This window comes from Peromyscus californicus, unplaced genomic scaffold (assembly GCF_007827085.1).
Source record: "Peromyscus californicus insignis strain IS unplaced genomic scaffold, ASM782708v3 Scaffold_7__1_contigs__length_154581171, whole genome shotgun sequence".
NCBI lineage: Eukaryota > Metazoa > Chordata > Mammalia > Rodentia > Cricetidae > Peromyscus > Peromyscus californicus.
In genome coordinates this window covers 67,629,142-67,650,961 of record NW_026294595.1, presented here as the reverse complement: position 1 = coordinate 67,650,961, position 21,820 = coordinate 67,629,142, and the positions used below count along the sequence as shown (strand labels likewise).

Sequence of the window (21,820 nt, the reverse complement as noted above, 5' to 3'; positions counted from 1 at the left end):
AAAGCATTCAAATATATGAGCCTATGGGGCCATTCTTATTCAAACCACCACATTGCAGTAAGTTTTAGTAAAACTGCAGAGATCAAAGCTGGTGGCAGGAGGTATGAAAAATGTCATGATGAAACCCCTTATTTTGGCAGTATTGGGAAGTGAACCTAAGACTTCACTCAAGCAAGGTAAGCACTACCACTGAGCTTCAACCCAGTCCTTGAAGCACATTATTGTGTACATTTACTAAGGGCATGGGATCCCCTGGAACTGGAGTTACAGACATTGTAAGCTGCCATGTGGGTGCTGGGAATTGAACCCAGGTCCTCTGGAAGAGCAGCCAGTGAGCTTAAACACTGAGCTCCAGTTATTTTTTTAATGTGATGGAATAACATTGTGCTAGGTTATACAAGACGTCACCTGGCTCTCAAGAAAGAAAAACCGCCGGGCAGTGGTGGCGCACGCCTTTAATCCCAGCACTCAGGAGGCAGAGGCAGGTGGATCTCTGTGAGTCTGAGGCCAGCCTGGGCTACAGAGTGAGTTCCAGGAAAGGCGCAAAGCTACACAGAGAAACCCTGTTTCGAAAAACCAAAAAAGAAAGAAAGAAAGAAAGAAAGAAAGAGAGAGAGAGAGAGAGAGAGAGAGAGAGAGAGAGAGAGAGAGAGAGAGAAAGAAAGAAAGAAAGAAAGAAAGAAAGAAAGAAAGAAAGAAAGAAAGAAAGAAAGAAAGAAAGAAAGAAAGAAAGAAAGAAAGAAAAGCCTCCTCAGCTATGAGGTTAACTTTTAATTAGTACTTTTTAATGCAACCTCGTGAGGAAGTCAGCAACTGCCAGGAGTGCCAAGGGCACTCATTAAAGACTATGTCCTTCTGTGTCATGTCAGAATGACAGCCTCTGGGATAGCCAGGAAGGCACTGACATCATCTCAGGAAGCCAGAGCTGGAGGCTCTTTAACTCTGGTCTGGATGATAGAAATGTCAGGTGTGGTTAAAAGACACAAGGGAGTCTTTAGTGATGGTTTATGGTTTATGCATATAATTCCAGCACTCAAGACACTCAGGCAAGAGGATTGTTCAAGGCCAGAGTGGGCTACAGAATAAGGGCTTGCTTAGGGGGAAAAAAGATCGGAAAATAAAGAAGAGGGGAGAAAGGGAGGGAATGGGTAAGAGGCAGGCACAAGAAAAATAAAAACTAAACCAAACGGGGAGGTAATAAGTTCCATTTCTCTGACAGTATGAACAGTCCATTGATATCTTTGAGTAAACCCTGTCATAAAACAAAGCTAATCATTTTTCTTGTTGGGGACATTGTGAGAGAGTGATATGATGATGGGGGGGGTGGTAAGAAATCAGACAGATTCTGGACTTCTGAGTACACAGTAACAATAGTAATTAAGCTCCTGAAAATGCAGGAAAACAGTAATTCGACCTGGAAATTTTCTTAAAATATACATAAAGGCCTGGAGAGATGACTGGGGACCAGCATTCAGTTCCCAGCACCTACATGGGACAGCTCACAACTAACTGACTTCACTCTGGCACCAGAGAATCCAATGCCCCCTTCTTGCCTATGTGGGTACTTTCATATCCAAGCACTAACAAAGACATGCACTTTAATAAAAATTAAAAACAAATACACACATCTGGATAAAATGTTGCATGCCTGCAGTCTCAGGAGGCCGTGACAGGAAGATTATTTGAACTCAGGAGTTTATGGCCAACCTGAATGTGACCCTGCTTCATTGTTTATATTCATATTACCATTGTTGTTTGTTATTTTAGATTTTCTGAGACAAAGTCTTTTTTATTTGCTTTAGTTTTCTTTGAGGTAGGCTCTCATGTGGCCCAGACTGACTTAAAACTTGCTATGTAGGCTGGGCAGTGGTGGCGCACGCCTTTAATCCCAGCACTCGGGAGGCAGAGGCAGGTGGATCTCTGTGAGTTCGAGGCCAGTCTGGTCTACAGAGTGAGTTCCAGGACAGGCTCCAAAGCAACACAGAGAAACCCTGTCTCGAAGAAAAGGGAAAAAAAAAAAAAAGATAAGAGGCAGAAGTATCCATAGTTTAACTTATCCTTAGCTACCTACTTAGCAAGTTTTTGGTTTGGTTTGGTTTGGTGTTTTTCTTTTGCTTTTTGAGACAGGTTTTCTCTGTGTAGCTTTGGAGCCTGTCCTGGATCTCACTCTGTAGACCAGACTGGCCTCGAACTCACAGAGATCCACCCCTGGCTCTGCCTCCCCAGTGCTGGGATTAAAGGCGTGCACCACCACCACCCGGCTTCTGCCTCTATCTTTCAAGGCCTGGGATTATAGGCATATACTACTAAGAGTTAAGGAAGAAAAAAAATTTTTTTTGAAACAAGGTTTCTCTATGTAGCCTGGATGTCCTGAAACTCACTCTGCAGACCAGGCTGGCCTCTGCCTCCTGAGTACTAGGATTGAAGGCATGCACCACCACTGCCCAGCTGAAAATATTTTTCAATGGCTTCAGAAATGAGTAAACAAATAATTGCTTGAAGTATATATTGCGATGTACATCTCAAATACAAATAGAGACCATGTTGTTTAATGCACAAGGGTACAGACTAGAAGCATTCATTGGTGCTCACTCTATAGAGTTGACCCTCTTGCTGACAGATAAATATTAGGCTCAAGGAAAGAAATACTGTATTGTTCAATGAAGACACCTAGTCCATAGCTGCAAAAGCCATAGTATAGGTTCATTTCCAAGAAAGGAAGGAGTAAAGTGTCCGGTGGAGAAATGGAAAGTTGAAAAATCAGCTTGAGAAGTTCCATAGATGTCTGTAATATGACAAAGACAACTGCATTATAGTCCCTCAGGACCAACCTGGGCTCCCGGAGAGTAGATAAAGGAGAAAAGTGATGGGCAGATTGAACACCTTCATTTATTTTGATATAAGGTCTCACTATGTAGCAATGGCTGGCCAGGCTAGCCTAGAACTCACAGAAATCTATGTCTCTGCCTCCTGAGTGCTGGATTATACTGTTTTAAGTGGAGGACAAAAAGAAAGGTGGGTGACAGAGAGGAGGAAAAAGAAGGAGGGTCGACTGATTTCTGGTCCTTTTACAAAGTTGAATTAAACAAGTAACTTCAAACTCTAGCCAGACTATCTGTCAGAGCCCAGTATTATACATAATTTGGAATACAAAGCATTAATAATGATTAACAGAAAAATTTGTATGTGGTTTCTTACAAGAAGGCAGCTATAGAGTGTTTTCATGGTATTTCCTAATGTTCACCATTTAAGAACTGGGGAGATAGCTCATTCAGTAAATTATCTGCTATGCATGCATGCATGAGGCAATGGTGACCTATGTCTATAATCCCTACTTGGGTTATAGACATCTTTGGAGCTCACTGACTAGCTAGCGTAGCCAAATTGGTGAGTTTCAAGTTTACCAATGAGAATGAGACTCATCTCTGGGAGTTTGAGGCCAGACTGGTCTACACAGTGATTTCCAAGGCAGCCAGGGCTATTCAGTGAGACCCTGTCTTCAAAAAAAAAGTAAAGAGCTATTACTGACCTCTGGCTTCCACACATGTACAAGAATGCATGCAAGCCCCCCTGCCCAACTCTCACATACCATCCCACCACAAAAGAACATATCAAAGCCCAAGTAAAATATCCAATAGTTTAATGCCCAGGTCTTCCTTTGAAAAGGGAACAGACTTGTATGCCTTTGAGAAGTTAAACAGCCCTCAATCTCATCTGTATTAGCTAGCAATATTCTTTTGAGTTTATTTCGCTACACACAAATTCCCTCCTATGACCGATTGCTCAATGAAGGAAACAAAAAAAGGGAAATCTAATAGAAGCCCTGAGAATAACTGAATTTGTCAAAATTAGAAAGTTTAACCTCAAGTCCAGCCTTTCCTTTTAGTGGCAGGCTTTCAAGGCCACTGCTAACTTGATTGTGTTTTAGTTGTGATCCACACACGTTGTGACTCTCACAGAATTTTAAAATGCCACAAAGTCAATCAAACCAATATTACTTAGCTTTTCATACAAGAATTTTAGGAAGTTTTGCTTTATAATTTTACTTTTCACTTTAAGGTCTCAGGGTCTGAAAAGGTAGAATAAGGAACTGTGGCATTCAAAATAGGGAGAGCAAATTGGGTCTGATGATGCAGGCCTCTAATCTCAGCAACTAGAAAGGCTGATACAAGGGGATCACAAATTCAAGACTGGCCTGGAAAACTTAGCAAGACCCAGCCTCAAAGATAAAAGGTAGAAATGAGGCTGGTTCAGTGGTAGAGTGCTTGCCTACCATACACATGGCCCTAGGTTTAATCCCCTGCAACATCCCCTGAAAAGGAGCCAGGTATGGTGGCACAGGCTTATAATTCTAGCACCTGGGAGACAGAAGTAGGAGGTTCAAGGCTAGTCTTATTATTTATAGTGTGAGGCTGATTTATGCTTTACACGACCCTGCCTCAAAATGTCAAAGAGAGTAAATAAAGATAAAGTCTAAACTCAACAACAAGAATTAGTTGTTGGAGTTTTTTGTTGTTTTGTTCATTAGGATTTTTTTTTCCCCGCCCTCATTAGGATTTTTAAACTCTACAACTGTCCTCCAGGCCCAGAAAATAACCCTGTCCCCATCTATGTTGACATTAGTCATTTTTCCTCAAAGGAATACTAGGAACACAAAGGAGAGTGGGTGGTCTCCAATTAAAGCCTGAAAAACATAATAATAACACTAACCAAATCTGTAATATGTAGTACCTAGAAATGATGATGGAGAGCCAAAGAAAAAAAAAGAGTACACGATTTGAGGGAGGTCTGCCTTTCCTTCTGAGCTACCATCCATGTGCCATGGTCAATGCTAGTTACGTCCACCCAGTGGCAGCTCAGGAAACTTTATAAATGAGTCTTGGTTGGCAGCTGAATGGGTGGGATAGAAACTTCAGGTAATTTGTCATGAAGCTACCAGCAGATCACGTACACTATTCTTCACTTGGATAGAATAGTTCTGGGCATGGCTTAGTGTTGAATAATATTTCTGGGGAGTTATCTGAAGAGTCCCAGGCCCACCCTTGGGTTGGAGGCTCCTCTTAACCTCAGGCCTTTCAAATTCCTCCTAGATAAGACAAGACAAGACCTGCTTAAAACTTCTTCACAGTGGATGCTTCTTACTGTTCCTAGAGTCCCTCTACATGGAAGTAAAGAAACTAAGTGTTTGAGCTTAGTTTTAGTTATTTCAGCTTTGTAACCATATTTTTAGTTTTAACTAATTTACCTAATAAGCAATATAACATTTTCCACTTTCATCCCAGTTGCTTTAGTTGGAATCAATGAAAATATTTAGACCAGAAACTACTTCGTGCCAGCTCCACTGGCAGCTATATGTACTTATGAGTCCCACCTTTAGAAGATCCAGTTTAAACTGTTTAAATACTGAGAGCTGTGACAGCAAGAAGACTGACAGGGCACTGAGAGAAGAAAGGCAGGACCTAGGCAGCTCATCACTGTTGACTCTCCTCTTATCAGGCAAAAGAGATAAGGTCTAAGTCTCTTAGTGGGAGACTCTGCTTCTGTAGATCACAGTCTGTTTCCATTTGGGGCACCACTCATCTGTCTTGAGATTGGAATCCACATTTCCCCCATTCCAGGCTAAACTGAACCTGTTGCTTCTCTCATTTTCTGGGAGCATACTTCAAGCCATAGCAGTAGCCGCCTTCTGTAAGCCTCCTGTAAGTCTTAGCTAAGCCTTGAGGCACACTAGCCCATGTAGTGTTCCACAGAGCTTCATCACGAAGCTCCAGTCAAAGCCAGCTTAAATCCGGTACACTGGCTATACTACTTAAAATGCAAGTGCAAACTCCAGAGCTTACCAAGAATAATGACTGCCTCCCATCAGCCAAGGAGATGAACACCAAGGAAGTCCTAATAAATGACTTGGTAAGCACTGATTTGTCTCTATGTGACTTGAGGCCCAAACCACACATTCAATTTTGGAGCCCATAAAGTAGCTAACTACCACCATCAAGAAAGTGAAGCTAAGTCCTATGCAAGGGAAGCCCTGAGTTCTAGCTTCTCCCAAGCACTGCTATAAAAAGCAGCAAGTTAAGCCAGAAGTGCTGGGGCACACTTATAACCCCAGCACTTGAGAGGCAGGAGGAGTATGAGTTTGACACAGCCTGCACATACTGTATCCCAATCTGAGAAAACCCCTTCTCCAAAAAGAAAGCATCACAAACTGCATGACTAGATACACAAAGGTTCCTTGCCATAGTTTCCAGGGACTTTTCTTATAATTTACTTCTGATAAAGGAGCTGTGAATTATAAATGAGACCACGAATACAGGTTCACTTACAGACAATTTAGTAAGTGCTCCCAGTTAATTCTGTCAGTCTTCTTCCTACACAGAAATGCATGTGGCCCCAAGGGGCCCAACCACCCACAGAGCTCTTTTGCACATCTTTTTACCCTCAGGCACACAGAAGTACAGGGCTATATTCTAGCAAACACCCAGGGGAAAAGAAAAGGTAGTTTCTCTGAAATGCTGTGTCTAGAAAACCAGAACTACTTTCTTATTGGAATGTCATTTTTAAATTCAATTTTCTCTGAATAATAATAAAAAATATGTAAAAAAGATCTTTCATGCATGTCTCAAATCTACACATTTATATTTTGCCATATGCAGGGCTTTCCCTCAGTATGTGTAAGGAAACTTACAAAAGCAATTGTTCAGCATGAACTGCCAGGCTACTTAGCATCCCCAAACCTACTTAGGGTAGAATATTACAACAATGACCCCTCACAACACCAATTTTCCAGTATCTGTGACTTAAGATAGTCCCCTTTCAGTACAATGGGAACACAAGGAACCAGGTGTATTGGCACATGCCTATAATCCTAGCACAAGGAAGGTTGAGGCAACAGGATTTTTCACAAGCTCAAGGCTATTATTCTAGGCTACCTAGTGGGTACCAGGATGGCCAGGGCTATGCCAAGAACCTGTCTTAACAAAACATACAAAAAGCACAGTATAACACAAAAGGATGTTTAGAATGTTTAGAATGATAAGACCCTGTGAAGGAACAATAAAGAGGCCAGTTTACTGATGAACAGAAAAGGCCAACCCTCCTGCCACATCCCAGATATGCATGTGAAGCCATCTGTGTCATGGTTGCTGTATGGTTTTCCATGGTTGCTTTAACAATGACCAAGAACTTACTGGCTTAAACAACACAAATTTATTATCTTTCTGTAGGTTCAAAGTTCAATGAGGGTTCCAAGGAGTTAGCAGGTCTGTCTTTCTTTCGAGGCGTCATGGGAGGAATCCTGTTCCATGTACAAATAAGAAACTAAGGTTTCCGATTCCTCTCTGACTACCAGCAGGGAACCATTCCTATACAGGTGAAAACTGTATCTCTTTGACTAACCATTCTGCATTCTACTTTTAAAAGTTCATGTAATAAGAATGAGACTATGCAGATAATAGGACAACCCCCCTGTTATAGTTAATTTTGACTGCCAACTAGACAGGGCTTAGATTCACTATGGAAACAAACCTCTGGGCAGGCCTATGGGGAATTTTTTAGACTAGGCTATCTAAGGTTGGAAGACTCACCCTATAATGTGGGCTGCACCATTTGATAAGCTTGAGTCCTAGACTGATAGGAAGAAAGGGAGCTAAGAAGCAGCATTCACTGCTCACTGGTTCCTTACTGTACATGAACTGTGACCAGCTGCCTCATAATAATTCCACCACCGTAATTCCCCACCATGACAGATTATGCCTCAAACTGTTTGTTTGTTTTTGTTTTTTTGTTTTTGGTAGAGTATTTTGTCGGAGCCTCAAGGCAAATAACTAGTACACTCCCCAACTTAAAACCTATAATACTCCCCCCTTTGAAAGTTCTATAAATAACTTCATCATATCTGCAAAGTCCCTCCTGCCATATAGAGTGGCATATGTCCTTTGGAGATTAGGGCAGGTATCATTTGGCAGATCTAACAATTTAACAATCGAAGACTAACTACCCACATTACCAAGTGACCATGAAAGTCTAACAGACAAAACCAACCAAAAAGACTGCACACACAGAACTGTAAAGGGTAGTGAATAATTTTAAGCCATTCAACTTTGGGGTGGTTTATTCATCAGCAAACTGATACAACTGTTTCGTGAATCCTAAATGGTCTTAAAATAAAAACCCGGAGCCAGATATTGGGGTAAATGCTGAAAGATCAGAGACAAAGGAACACAGCCACTTCTCACCTCCCCAACTCCTCAGCTGATCCTGTCTCCAGGAATCCTCAGACTTCAGACATTCAAGATGCTGAATCCTCAGCCCCCCCACCCCCCCCAAAAAAAAAGCTCAGTTCCCGTCTCCTCCCACCTTATATGACTTTCTCCACCCAGACATATCACTTCCTGTCTCAACCTTCCTAGTGCTGGGATTAATGGAGTGTGTGCTTCCCAAATACTAGTAGCAAAGGCATGAGATCTCAGGTGCTGAGACTAAAGGTGTGTGCCACCACTGCCTGACCTTTACAGAGGACAGTGGCTGGCTCTGTCCTCTATCTTCAGGCAAATTTTATTAGAGTACAACAAAATATCACCACATACAATGGCTGAGGCCAGACCACTTCCAAATGCTGTACAATCCTCAAGCAATAACACACATCTTATCCTACTATGCTAGTTTAACAAACATGACTATGAGGTCACTCAGTCTTCTGTTCTCTGGTCCATGAAACAAAACAAATTTACTCTAGTCCAGTTCTAAAATTAATTTTGCTTATTATCTCAACAGAACCAGAGAGGGGCTTTTTGTTCCACAACTAGAAGGCATATAGATGAAAAGAATATACATGCTGGAGTCTTTTTTTTTTTTTTCCAGAGCTGAGGACGGAACCCAGGGTCTTGCACTTACTAGGCAAGCGCTCTACCACTGAGCTAAATCCCCAACCCCGACATGCTGGATGGAGTCTTAATAAAAAGATTAAAAGCAGGGCTGGAGAGATGGCTCAGCAGTTAAAAGCACTTGCTGCTTTTGCAGAAGACCCAGATTTGGTTCCTAGTGCCCACATAGTGACTCACAACCATCTGTAGCTTCAGTTGCAGGGAATCGGATATCTTCTCCTGACCACCACAGGTACTGCACATACATGGTGCACATACATATATGCAGGCAAAGCACACATACACATTTAAAAAATGAATTTAAAAAGATTAAAAGGAAGAAGCCTCTTTTGACAGACCTAAAGCTGATGATGGGAGAGGAAAAATTCATTGCTACCCACCATCTCTACCCTGTGCACAAGGACCAGTGAGAGCATGATTGAAACAGGGGTCTCTGACCTTTCATTACTCAAACACATGTTTTTAAGCAGGCACTCTCTCAAATTTGCTGATACTTAGAGGTATGGAAAACTTCACCAATAGCAAGCTAATGTCCTCTTGGCTCTTTTGGCTGACTTCCCTGTGCCTGGGTCTTGACTATTAATTGAATGCTATTCAGAGTCCATCTCAAAAACAAATGAGGATGGAGACCAGAGGCCTGCTTTCTCCAGACTGATAAGAGCAGCACAGTGTAATTATACCCAAATAGCTTTGTTTTGGAATGTAATCACCGCCCCAGCCTTCTTCCCAATGGGATGGCAACAGTGTAATTACCTCTTCAGGATTCATTGTTGGGGAATGTAATTCTCCTACAGACCTTCTTTCTAGAGGAACTGAGCTACAAGAACAATCTACAGCTACAAGAATGTAAGAATCTGTATCCCTTTCCTCAGCAGCAGTCTTGGGAGTCCAGCAAGTTATATTTGTTTTCTTAAAATCTGAGTATATATTTCAGCCTATTTTCCTACCCATGAAAAAAATTACTTACACATCAGTACAGTTCTGCTTGAAAAGTGCCAATCTAGAGCTAAGTTCCAATTCTAGCTCTGTCAAGTTTCTCTGTTTTGCCCATTTCCTCTATAAAAACAAAATAAAACAAAACAAAACAACAACCACAAAACAGTAATGATAGTACATCACAGAAATGTGAAGATTAGTATGTCAGGAATGCTCAAAACAGTATTGATAGAGTAAATGGTTTTAGGATTTATATGTTTGTTTGTCTGAACTAGGTTCTCATGTAGCCCAGGCCATCCTCAAATGTATACTGATGGTGGTCTTGAATTTCCCGGCCCTCCTGCCTCACCACTCAAGTTTTGGACTTCCCAGTGTGTGCAGCTAGGCCCAAGTTTATGTGGTGCTGGAGACCAAAACTAGGGCTTTACCCACGATGAGCCAAGCTCTACCAACTGAGCCACATCCCCAACTCCTGTTGGTTTTTGTTTTTTAAAGCATATTTGAAGCTGGAGGTGTTAGCATACACTTATAATCCCAACACTTGGGAAACTGGCAAGAAGATCAGGAGTTTGAGGCCAGACCCTGTCTTAAACAAACAAACAAAGTAATTTGAAATATGATATTCCACAGCCAACAAATTTGGAAATATGATCTAATACTAGTTCATGGCTACCTATCTATGTCTGAGTCACTAAGTCCCCTGTTTTCACAACCTCTGTCAGTTTGTCATGATGGGCAATGTTCATGGATAATTTCAATACTACTACAAAACTATCACAGACTCAGCCAGAGTAAAACGTTACTGTAAAAAGCACAAGTGACTATACACAGCCCCACTTTTTTTTTTTTTTAAACATTATTAGTCCAAGAGAAACTACCAATACAATGTTATAAAATCTTTTTGTGGGCGGTGGTGGCGCACTCCTTTAATCCCAGCACTCAGGAGGCAGAGCCAGGCAGATCTCTGTGAGTTCAAGGCCAACCTGGTCTACAGAGTGAGATCCAGGACAGGCTCCAAAGCTACAGAGATAAACCCTGTCTTGAAAACCCACACCCCAAAGAAAGAAAGAAAAAGATCTTTTTAGGGGCTAGAGAGATAGCTCAGAGGCTGCTCTTCCAGAGGTCCTGAGTTCAATTCCCAGCCACCACATAGAGGCTCACAACCATCATACGATCTGGTGCCCTCTTCTGGAATGTAGGCAGAACACTGTGTACATAATAAATAAATCTTCAAAAAAAAAATCTTTTTGTGGAGAAGTCAGCAAATACTGTAAAAAGCAACCATTAGCAATGCATGGTTATGACAGATTGTAGAGATAGTATACCATTTTAGCTGTTTTTGTTTATGAAAATAAATGATATATTTTCCTCAAAGGTCCATTGTGCAACCCACTTCTAACTGGGAATTTGAACTTTCTAACTACTGTCAAGATTTTTCTGTGTTTCTTTGTAGCCCAAACTAGTTAAATCCTCTATTATGGTAAATGGCTTTTGGGTTGTTGTTGCTGTTCTTGGTGGTGGTGGGGGTGGTGTGTGTGTGTGTGTGTGTGTGTGTGTGTGTGTGTGTGTGTGTGTGTTACGGAATACTCCTTTACACTGTGTGAAATGTGTCATTGTGGTTGGTTTAATAAAGAGCTGAATGGCCAATAGCTAGGCAGAAAGAGGTTAGGCAGGACTTCTGGGGACAGAAAGGTCTCAGAAGAAGAAGGGTGGAGTCACCAGCTAGATGTGAAGGAAGCAGAATGAGCAAAATGGAGATGAGGTAACCAGAAGGTAGATTTAAAATTATGGGTTAACTTAAATTATAAGAGCTAGTTAAAAACAAGCCTAAGCCAAGGCCAAGCTTTCATAATTAATAAGTCTCTATGTCATTTTTTGTGAGCTGGAAGCCCAAAGAAAAATCTGTTATGTATGTGGTTTTGTTTGTTTGTTTGTTTGTTTGTTTGTTTGAGACAGGGTTTCTCTGTGTAGCTTTGGCTGTCCTGGAAGTCACTCTGTAGACCAGGCTGGCCTCAAACTGACAGAGATCTGCCTGCCTCTGCCTCTCGAGTGCTGGGATTAAAGATGTGCACTACCACCACCCAGCTCCACTGCTGTTATAGTTCACTACCACCCAACTGAGCTGCAAAAGTAAAAATCATGAATTTGTTTCCAAGTAGCTCTGAAGAATTCAGTCCCATAGCTCAAAACAAGGAAGTGAAGGTGGGCCCCTCCTGCATGGCCTACAGCTGGAACGGACTGGGTTCATGATAAAATGGGAACTCACTTATAACACCCTTAAAAAGAAACAATAGTGCTGGGCCATAGCACACGCCTTTAATCCCAGCACTCGGGAGGCAGAGGCAAGCGGATCTCGGTGAGTTCGAGGCCAGTCTGGTCTACAGAGTGAGTTCCAGGACAGCTGGGGCTGTTGCATAGAGAAACCCTGTCTGGAGGGGAGTGTTGTAAGGTCAAACATACCAGCATTGTTTCAGTAAATGGTTATGCTGTCAAACTATCTTCTGAACATGTATGTTTCTACCTATAGACTGGTATTGCTCTTAACCTTGGTCAGATAAGCCTCCTCGCTCCCAATGGGTAGTATTAATTGCAGAGACTCATAACTGGTCAACAAGCTGACAATAAGTGACAGTGAGGGCCCAGCTATAAATGGGTCATCTATATTAATTTCTCCCCATCCTAAGCTCAGGGAATATTGTAGAAGAGTATGTGAAAAGAATGTAAGAATGGAGAAAGGTGAGGAGAACTGTGAAAAATGCTGTCTTCTGAATGTGACATGGCCAATGCACACAGTGGCTATGGATGCCTTGACATGATCTGGACAAGAATAAGCAATAATACAAGTCACCAGTGGTGTCTCATCCAGACACAATGAAGTTAATAATTTTAAAAAGGAAGAAATAAGACAAGTAGGAAGAAAGATTAGAAGTTGGAAGAAAGGTGTATAATATTTACTTTTCTGTTGCTGTAGTAAAAACAGCATGGCCAGAAGCAATTTATAGAATAAAGAGTTTATTTTGGCTTATGGTTCAGAGGGAGAATCCAAAATGGTAGGAAGACATGTCAACAAACAGCTGGCATGGTGTCTGGTGCAGGAAGCCAAGAGATCACATCTTCAAACACAAAGCAGAGAGAGAGAGAAAACTAGGCAAGGCTATATACTCTCAAAGCCCACCCTCAAGGACATATTTCCTCTAGCAAGACCACACCTCTAATACCTCCCCAAACAGTGCCACCAACTAGAGACCAAGTAAATGTTCAAATGCTTGAGCCTATGAGGGACATTACTCATTCAAGCCACCATAAGGTTATAAGGTCAGTTCTCCTGGGAATGAAATGCTAACACATCTGACAGGAACCTGTTTTTCAGCTCAACAGCTACTGAACTAGTGTTTTATACTGCAGAAAAGCTGTACGGTTCTGAGTCCACAGCCAGCCTTCTGTTTCTGCTTCTACTTTAGCAGTTAGCATAATACCTACTTTTCTTGCAGCTATTTATGATGGTCTTACTTAGCAGACTGTATGTTTAGATGGACACAGCACCTTACTCACACAGATACTATCACACACTTTACCCTGTCCTATTTAACAAATCTGGGTGGTGGTGGCACATGCGTTTAATCCCAGCACTGGGGAGGCAGAGGCAGACAGATCTCTGTGAGTTCGATGCCAGCCTGGTCTGCAGAGCTAGTTCCAGGACAGTCAGAGCTATATAGAGAAACCTTGTCTTGAAAAGGCAAAACAAACAAACAAACCATACAAATTCCTGAGCCCTAAAACCTGAGTGTCTGGCTCAATGTGTCTGGGGTGTATCCTAGGAATCTGTATTTGTTGTAAGTTCCTAGGTAGTGTTGACGATAACTGTGGATCCTGTGTTGTTGTTGCTACATAGCAGCAAATAATTAGACACTGAACAGGTATTTACTTCATTAGCATACAAAAATGTTTTCAAGTACAAACTCTGTGACTTTTTTTAAAATAAATATTTTTTATTTTATAATTAATTTAATTTTATATATCAGCCACGGATTCCCCTGTCCTCCCTCCTCCCACCCCCCAATTCCCACCTCCTCCAAGGCAAGGTCTCCCCTGGGGAGTGAGCCCACTCTGGTAGATTCAGTTGAGGCAGGTCAAGTCCCCTCCTCCCTGCACCAAGGCTGAGCAAAGTGTCCCAGCATAGGCCCTAGGTTCCAAAAAGCCAGCTCATGCACCAAGGACAGGTCCCGGTCCCACTGCCTGGGGGCCTCCTAAACAGTTCAGGCTCATCAACTGTCTCACTTATCCAGAGGGCCTGGTCCAGTTCCATGGGGGCTCCTTAGCTATTGGTTCATAGTTCATGTGTTTCCGCTAGTTTGGCTATTTGTCCCTGTGCTTTTTCCAACCATGGTCTCAATATCTCTTGCTCATATAATCCCTCGTCTCTCTTGCCGGTTGGACTCCTGGAGCTCCACCTGGGGCCTGGCCGTGGATCTCTGAATCTTCTTCCACTAGTCACTGGATGAGAGTTCTATCACGACAATTAGGGTGTTCGGCCATCCGATCACCAGAGTAGGTCATCTCAGGCACTCTCTCGACCATTGCCTGTAGTCTATAGTGGAGGTATCTTCGTGGATTTCTGGGGACCTCTCTATATACTGTGGTTTCTCTTCAGATTGTATAAATTTTTCGCCTTTTATTTTGACTTCTTTACTTGGGTAACATAGCTACAGACAACAGTGGACACAATGAACTGTCAAGCCCTCCACTAACCCACAGATTGGTATCCTAGAGTAATCCTAGTACTCAAGGTTGAGGCAGGATGATTATAAATTCAAGGTAATCCTATGCTACTTAGTGGGTTTGAGGGTAGCCTGGACTAACAGTCCCTGGGTTACCTTGCTACAACATACATTGAAAAAAAAATTTCAGTGGCAGCAAAACAGTAGTAAAGAGGACACTGATTTATACAGGGCCCAAATTTTATAATACAAACTGCAGCGAAGACCAGGCATGGTGGCATGTACCTGTAATCCCAGCACTCTGGAGTCAGAAACAGGAACACTAGAATGAGTCTGAGGCCAGACTGAGCTACATTGTGAGCTCGAGGCCACTAGGGACTCTAGAGCAAGACTCATCTCAAAAAAGGAACAACCATGTAACTGGACAAACAACAACAAAGCCACAACAAAAACCTTCACATAGTGAACAGAACTAATATCAACTGAATGCCTATTGTGAGTCACACAGTAGTATTCTAAGTACTTCACACATATGGATTTATTATTCCCTATTTGAAATTCTGGATCTAGATGTATTCTGAATTTCAGACTTTCTCCCTTGATTATGGACTATTGGGACCCAAATGAAGCTTAAAACTTACATTTCATGTACACATGGTCTAAAGATAATTCATACACTATTTGATATAATTTTATACATGAAACAAGGTAGTGTTGTGTGAAACTTTTCCCCCTGCACTGTATTGATGCTCAGAAAGTTGGATTTTTGAGTACTTCAGAATTTCAGATTAGGAATGCTTCCTTTGTTAATTCACTTAACCCTTGATTCCACATGCTAAGCCCTATTCTTAGGTTCATTTTATTGGTGAGAAACCTGAGTCCCAAAGTTAAACCAATTACCTAAGATTAAACTGCTAGAAGACACAGAATGAATATTTAGTTACAACAGTCAGGTCCCAAACCCGCCTGTGAACAGACTTACTCTGCAAATGGCAGCTGTCCTTCTATGAGGCCCCACTCAAACAATGACTGGGGACACAATCCATGCTTTTTCAAATGATACCAAAAGTCATATAGTACCCACACCAGCTCAGCTCTGAGCTGTAGCTTAGCTAATCTATCTGGATTGGCAGCAAAAATTCTAGGGGAATCACTATGTTTTCTAGTGGCAGGGCCCAAAACAAACAAACAAACAAACAACAATAACCAAAAACCAAAAAAACAAAACCCAACTCCTCAAAAACAACACAGAAAACCAAACCAGGTCACTCCTTGACTAAACCGTGAACTCCCTGAGGGCATTTAATTCTCTTGTAATACCCAAAGTGCCTTGGAAACAGCTAAGCAATAAGCATTTATAAAGTGCTCTGTATTTCAAAATGACAGTACAAAAAAGACTCAGGGGTAAAGTAGCAGTGGGAAAAGAAAAAAACTCAGAAAAACCACGTCTCAAATATTAAAGGGGCTGAAAAATTTATTCTTCCCTAGAAAAGCCCAATATTTTCCCCTAGAAAAGTCTGAAGGAGTACAAGGAATGCAGCATCAACATTTGAAGGCAGGTTCTCAATAAGCACGCCTCTCATTGGTGTTCTAAGAAGACTCTAGGGAGATGGGCTGAGAGAGAGTACGTAACTATGCCAACGGCTGTGCATACCAAATAAGCAAAAAGCTTCACCTGGTACTGGCCAGCAGCTGGGACTGTGTTCTCAAGGAGTGCTACATTTACTATTTCCTAGGTAACCAAGTCAGCCCTTTATCATGCTCACTTTGATCACTGGAGCAGAAGGAAAGGTAACTGGGTTAATTATTAAAGCAGCACTAGTTAGTATCACCATCACTAATTGTCCATTTATCTGGGATTATAAACAGTCACCTTAATTGACATTGAGTTGGAATGCGCTACTCACTTTACTTGCCTGGCTACAGGGTCCCAGAGGGGTACAGAGTAGAGAGAAAAATAATGCAAAAATCAGTATTTATTTCTACTTGTACTTAATACCAAGATAACCCAACTGTATTTATTATCACCTATCTTCCCCAGATTTGATAAATCAAGTGCAGAGCTGGCACACTATGAATGACAAAGCAATCTGCTGGACTAAACAATCGTGCCGCTATCAGGTTGGCAAGTTAGGATAATTCCTAAAAATCAGAAATCAAAGGTAGGTGGATCTCTGTGAATTCGAGGCCAGCCTGGGCTACAGAGCGAGATACAGGACAGCTAGGGAGAAACCCTGTCTCGAAAAACCAAACCAAACCAAACCAAACCAAACCAAAACAAAACAAAACAAAAAAACAAGAAGGAAGGAAGGAAGGAAGGCAGGCAGACCCAACCAACAAGAATACACAAAACATCAACACTATTAATCAAGTATCTGCACTTCACCGAACACCAACAGAATACACATTCTGACCAAGCACATTTGCTAGGCTAGCCCATATGCTAAGCCCCCGCAAAAGTTACAATAAATTTAAAATAACTGAAATTATACCAAGTATACTCTTAAGCCACACCAAAATTAGAGATTTTTTTTAAAAGAGGAAAATATAGTCATAAGTTATGTGGAAAAAGAAAAATGCACCCCTAAACAACTAAACCAGTGTTTCTCGAACTTTCTAATGCTGCAACCCTTTAATACAATTTTTCCATGTTGTGGTGACCACCCCCCCAACCATAACATTATTTTTGTTGCTACTTCATAACTGTAATTTTGGTACTGTTATAAATCATAATGTAAATATCTCTGTTCTCTGATGGTCTTAGGTGACCCCTCTGAAAGGGCTGTCCAACAAACCCAAAGGGGTCGAGACTCACAGGCTGAGAACCAATGGAGTAAAGTGTCAAAGGAGAAACAAAGATGACTGGGCACAAGGCCATCTCTAATCGAGGACATCTGACTAGATTCCAATGACCTGTGGGTAAGAGCAAGAAGAACCTGACACTTCCCATTGATTTTAATCAAAATAGTGATTAAGTACATCAGGCTCACATCTGCCAGGAACAGATGCTCATTAGGATGAAAGTCAAGAGGATTATGCAGGACAGATAACATACCCTACATTACTCAGGCCCTATCTTCAGAAGATTTTTGTTCTTCAAGTAATTATCAGGAAGCTGTCCAATGCCAGGACTTCTCATTTCACTTCTTTGAGGCCTCAAACATGTCAAAAACTATTACAAGATCAGGAACCTTTTGGAGTTCCCTACTTGAACTCAAGCAAAATGGCTTAGAAGACAGAAGAGAGTTAGGCAGACCAGCTTTAATCTCTCAACTCTGTCTCTCACAGTATTATGCTGGGCAAGTGACGTAACTTCTCTGAGCTTCAGTTTTCTTCCCTGCCGGGTAGAAATGCTAACACTAACACCTACTTCACAGGGTTGGAACAATGATTTACAGAGACAGTGTAAGGGAAAGTACTAAGGACTACTCTGAGACAGTGGCTAACTTCATTTCAGTCCTTGTCTGCTAAAAAGTCAGCTGGGAGAGCTTTCTCGACTGCTACATGCACCCCACCCCCAATATACCTGTTAGAGATGCAATAGCACTTGAGGGTATGTATATTTCTTTAAGTATGGGTCCAGAATCTGTGCTGCCCTGGGTTGGTAGGTAGTTGGAGACCAGTAGGAACCTACAGAATTGTGGAGACTCCACCAAGACAAAAGAGAAGAGCACTCTGGTGCAATGGCTCCATTTGTCTAGGATCACTCCCAGACTCTGGTGGATGAAAGGATCTTAATTTTCCACAAATCTAGTTTTACTGACATTTCAGAACAGATTTGCTGAGAGCCCACTGGAGACTCACTTGCCCCTATAGTACTAGTCACAGTTCCTAAAACAGCAGTGGTATTCTTGCTTTGTCCTTCGACATCTACAAACAGAGGTTCTACTTATGTTTGGACCAAGAACTGAGCAGCACTTTAAGGTATGATGTATCACTAAGATTTCAAGATACAGGAGGGCGGGGATTCTGTCTGTTTTGTTCACCCTGCTAGTCCAGCACACTGCCTGGACTGAAACAAGTGCAGAACAAATATTTGCCAAATGTAACTGTTCTGAGACCATCACAATATTGTTCCAATCATATAAGAGAAAGTACCTTTCCAGAAAAATTGGGAATGTTTTACTGTTAAAAGACCAATTTCTCTTGCACTCTGAAAGCCATTATTACAGCACCTCAATTACATGATCACAAGTAAGTTTGATAAAAAGCAAAACATCTATATCCAGGAGAACAAGAAGGCTCAAAGAAAAGCTATTATTACATAGTAAGACTTCCCTCAGCAAGCACCACTCAGATATAAAGGGTCGTGCCTAGGAACCACCATTTAACACAGAAAAAGTGAATAGGAAAAACTCGGAAGAGCAGTGAAAGATTCTGGGAGACCTTTCTGTCTTCTGTGTTAAGGTATTGGAAAAGGAATTCTGTTGATGCTTTGTCTTTTTTAAATAACCATGGGGCAGCAGACTAAGAAAGTAGCTTGGAGTCTAAGTCTTAGAGTCTACTGTCTGGGCTCAGTCCTGCTTCCTCTACCCTCTGGCTTTATGGCTAAGGCCTGTCCAGAGTCACCAGTGTTCCCTCCACCATTCATTATATAATACCACTTGTCTCAGAACTACTGCAGGATTGGAATGAAACTTTCCTAAAGTACTTAAAATGCTTCCTAGTACATAGTAAGTAATACACACTTCGGTTTTTGTTGCTATTACTATTAGTGCTGCAATTTTCTAAAGGAAAGATAAAGAAAAAATGACACAGCTGTTAACAGAATACAGAAGGACATCCAAGTATCTATACATGATGACAGCTTCACGGGAAGTCACAATAGGCACGCTAACATTGCAATTAAGAAAATGAATATTAATGATGAATAGAAACAATTGCTAACTCAGGCATAAGGTTCTAGAAGTCTAGATTCCTCCTCCTGGTGGCATTTACAATCATTTGAGAGATAAATTTTCTCAGTAGATGTCATACCTATACATAACCTATAAAATGCTAGAACATGCCCCTCATTGTCAAAGGCATCTGTTAGGACAACCAGGTCTGCAGGTGTCAGGACACTGGTCAGAAAGTAGGGAATGAAAAGTAAAGGTGCAGAATTACTAGAGCAAAGGAAGAAAAGAAATAAACTATACAGCTGTTAATTAAAAAAAAAAAAAGCTTAATGCCAAGGAAAGAGAGGTTTTTCTGGCAGCAGAAGAGCAAGATGTGCTATGTGGAGTGGTAGAGGCAGATGTCTGGAACAAAGACAAGGGCAGAGGAGCTCTTTGGTATCAATGCTTGGCAGCAAGTGGTTATCTCTCACAAACCTTCAGCCAAGCCACACAGCAGTGTCAGGCAAGGAGAGGCACAAATCCGCTCTCTTTAACAACTGGGACCAGACCTCTTCTAACAGCTATCTAGAGACAGTGCCTATGAAGTTCTAGTGTCTGGCAGAGAAACTCCTGAGGACTGTGGGATTCTAGACTTCCATGTTAGGTCAAGGGTATTAAATTAGGAAGGGCTAGATTCCATGGCCTGCCAGCTGCCACAGCAGCATTGTTAAAAATTCTAAAACAAAGCATGGTGGCTCAGGCCTTTAATCCCAGCCTCATGTGGCAGAGGCAGGCAGATCTGAGTTCAAGGCAAGCCTGGTTTCCATGGTCAATTTTAAGCCAGCCAAAGTACACAGTGAAACTGTGTCTCAAAACAAAATTCCCTATAATTTCGGGATTTGGGGATGCCTGCTTTTATACCTATGATCTCAGCACTTGGGAGGCAGAGGCCAGTCTGGTCTACATAGCAAATTCCAAGCCTGGGGTACATTGTGAGACTATGTTGCCCACACTCCATAAAAAAAATAAATAAATAAAAATTTTAAAAAAAAGAAAAGAAAAGAAGGAAGGGAGGAGAGGGCAGGAGAGGAGGGGAGGAAGGAAGCCTAAAGCAAAGCTAACAGAAGCAACATTCTCACAGCCCTGCAGCGCCATCTTCGCACAAGCTGCCTTTCTACCTTTAACCATCACATGGTCCAGGTTTTCAAAAAACACAATGACATTTAAATTTTTCTAATTAAAGACCCTTTCAAGATATGCCTAATACAACTGAAGTTTTATATATTTTCAGAAATAATTTTATAAGTTGGCAGTGAGTGATGGGAAGGGGCAAAGACTGTAGCGAGGAAAGAACCTTCATCATAAAAACCAGATTTCTGCTTTGTTCCTTTTTCTGGAGACTGTCCCGAAGTAGCTGCATACATGTCCCAGAACCTGGTGACATCATGTCTCAGAGCCCCAAAGCATGGGTCACTTAAGGAATTCATTCATCATCACCCCCTCAGCAGTTCTGCCCAGCCTACTTTCCTCCCATGTGGCGTGCTGAGCTGGCTCCACCAGTCTCTCCCTCCTCCTTCCTCATGTGCTGGCAGAAGCAAAGGGGTGGAGAGGTGTGCATTAAGCTCTTAATCAAAATCACAGGATCGAGCTCATGAGTATCTCACCAACTGAACCATGAACAAGATACCTTTATCATTCAAATAAAGCATAGCCATGATTTAATTATGTATATTAAGACACAAATGGTTTTAAATGTGTTCCTTCCTCCCCGCCCCTTTTTTTTTCTTTTTTTCTTTTTCTACAAAAAGGCCTGAAGTAAGTAGAACTAGGCAAGAGAAACAGCTTCTCATTCCTACTGATTCTTGCCTGGAAGTAAGAAACTGCATATAGGACCCAACAGACGTTCAGACAGATGCTAAGAGACTATCATATCAATACTGGGGAAAAAGGAAGAAGTTTTAGCTTCCTGTCAATTTCAAAATCCAAAGAAATGTTTCCTTACCTGCCAGGACCCTGTTAACAGAAGAGTGAGTAGCCAAGCCAGGCTGTCCACGTTCATGAAAAATCCCAGCATAAGGCAAGTACTCAGGCAGCAAAAAACGCCTGTAAGAAGGAACCACATGTGAAAAGCCAACTAAAGACTACCAAACAACAAAGGAGATGCCACAGAGTCTCAAAATCATCAGCCAAGTAAGGCTGGGCATAAAGGTATACAACTATAATCCTAACACATGGATGGTAGGCTAAGGCAGGAGGATTGCAAGTTCAAGGCCAGACTGGGCCCCAGAACATAAATTGTAACATAATATAGCCTAAAGGATACACTAAGCTAAAAATCCATGAAAGCTCAAAAGGTGTAAAAAAATCCACAGGATTTGTCCTTTTCAAAGTTTGTAACTCCTTACTGCTCTTTTTTCTAAAGTAAAACTAGCCAGGTGGGGTGGTACACACCCTTAACTCCAGCACT

At 41.7% G+C, this 21,820-nt stretch overlaps 1 protein-coding gene across 3 annotated transcripts in view; it reads right to left on the bottom strand.

Moving 5' to 3' along the window:
- The window catches only part of Ambra1 (autophagy and beclin 1 regulator 1), a 208,358-nt gene that overhangs the window by 78,261 nt on the left and 108,277 nt on the right, over nt 1-21,820 (bottom strand). For all 3 annotated transcript variants that reach the window (XM_052722471.1, XM_052722472.1, XM_052722473.1), the window contains one exon: nt 21,356-21,456. In XM_052722471.1, the coding sequence (XP_052578431.1) occupies nt 21,356-21,456 (101 nt within the window). The remainder of the gene's footprint in view (nt 1-21,355; nt 21,457-21,820) is intronic.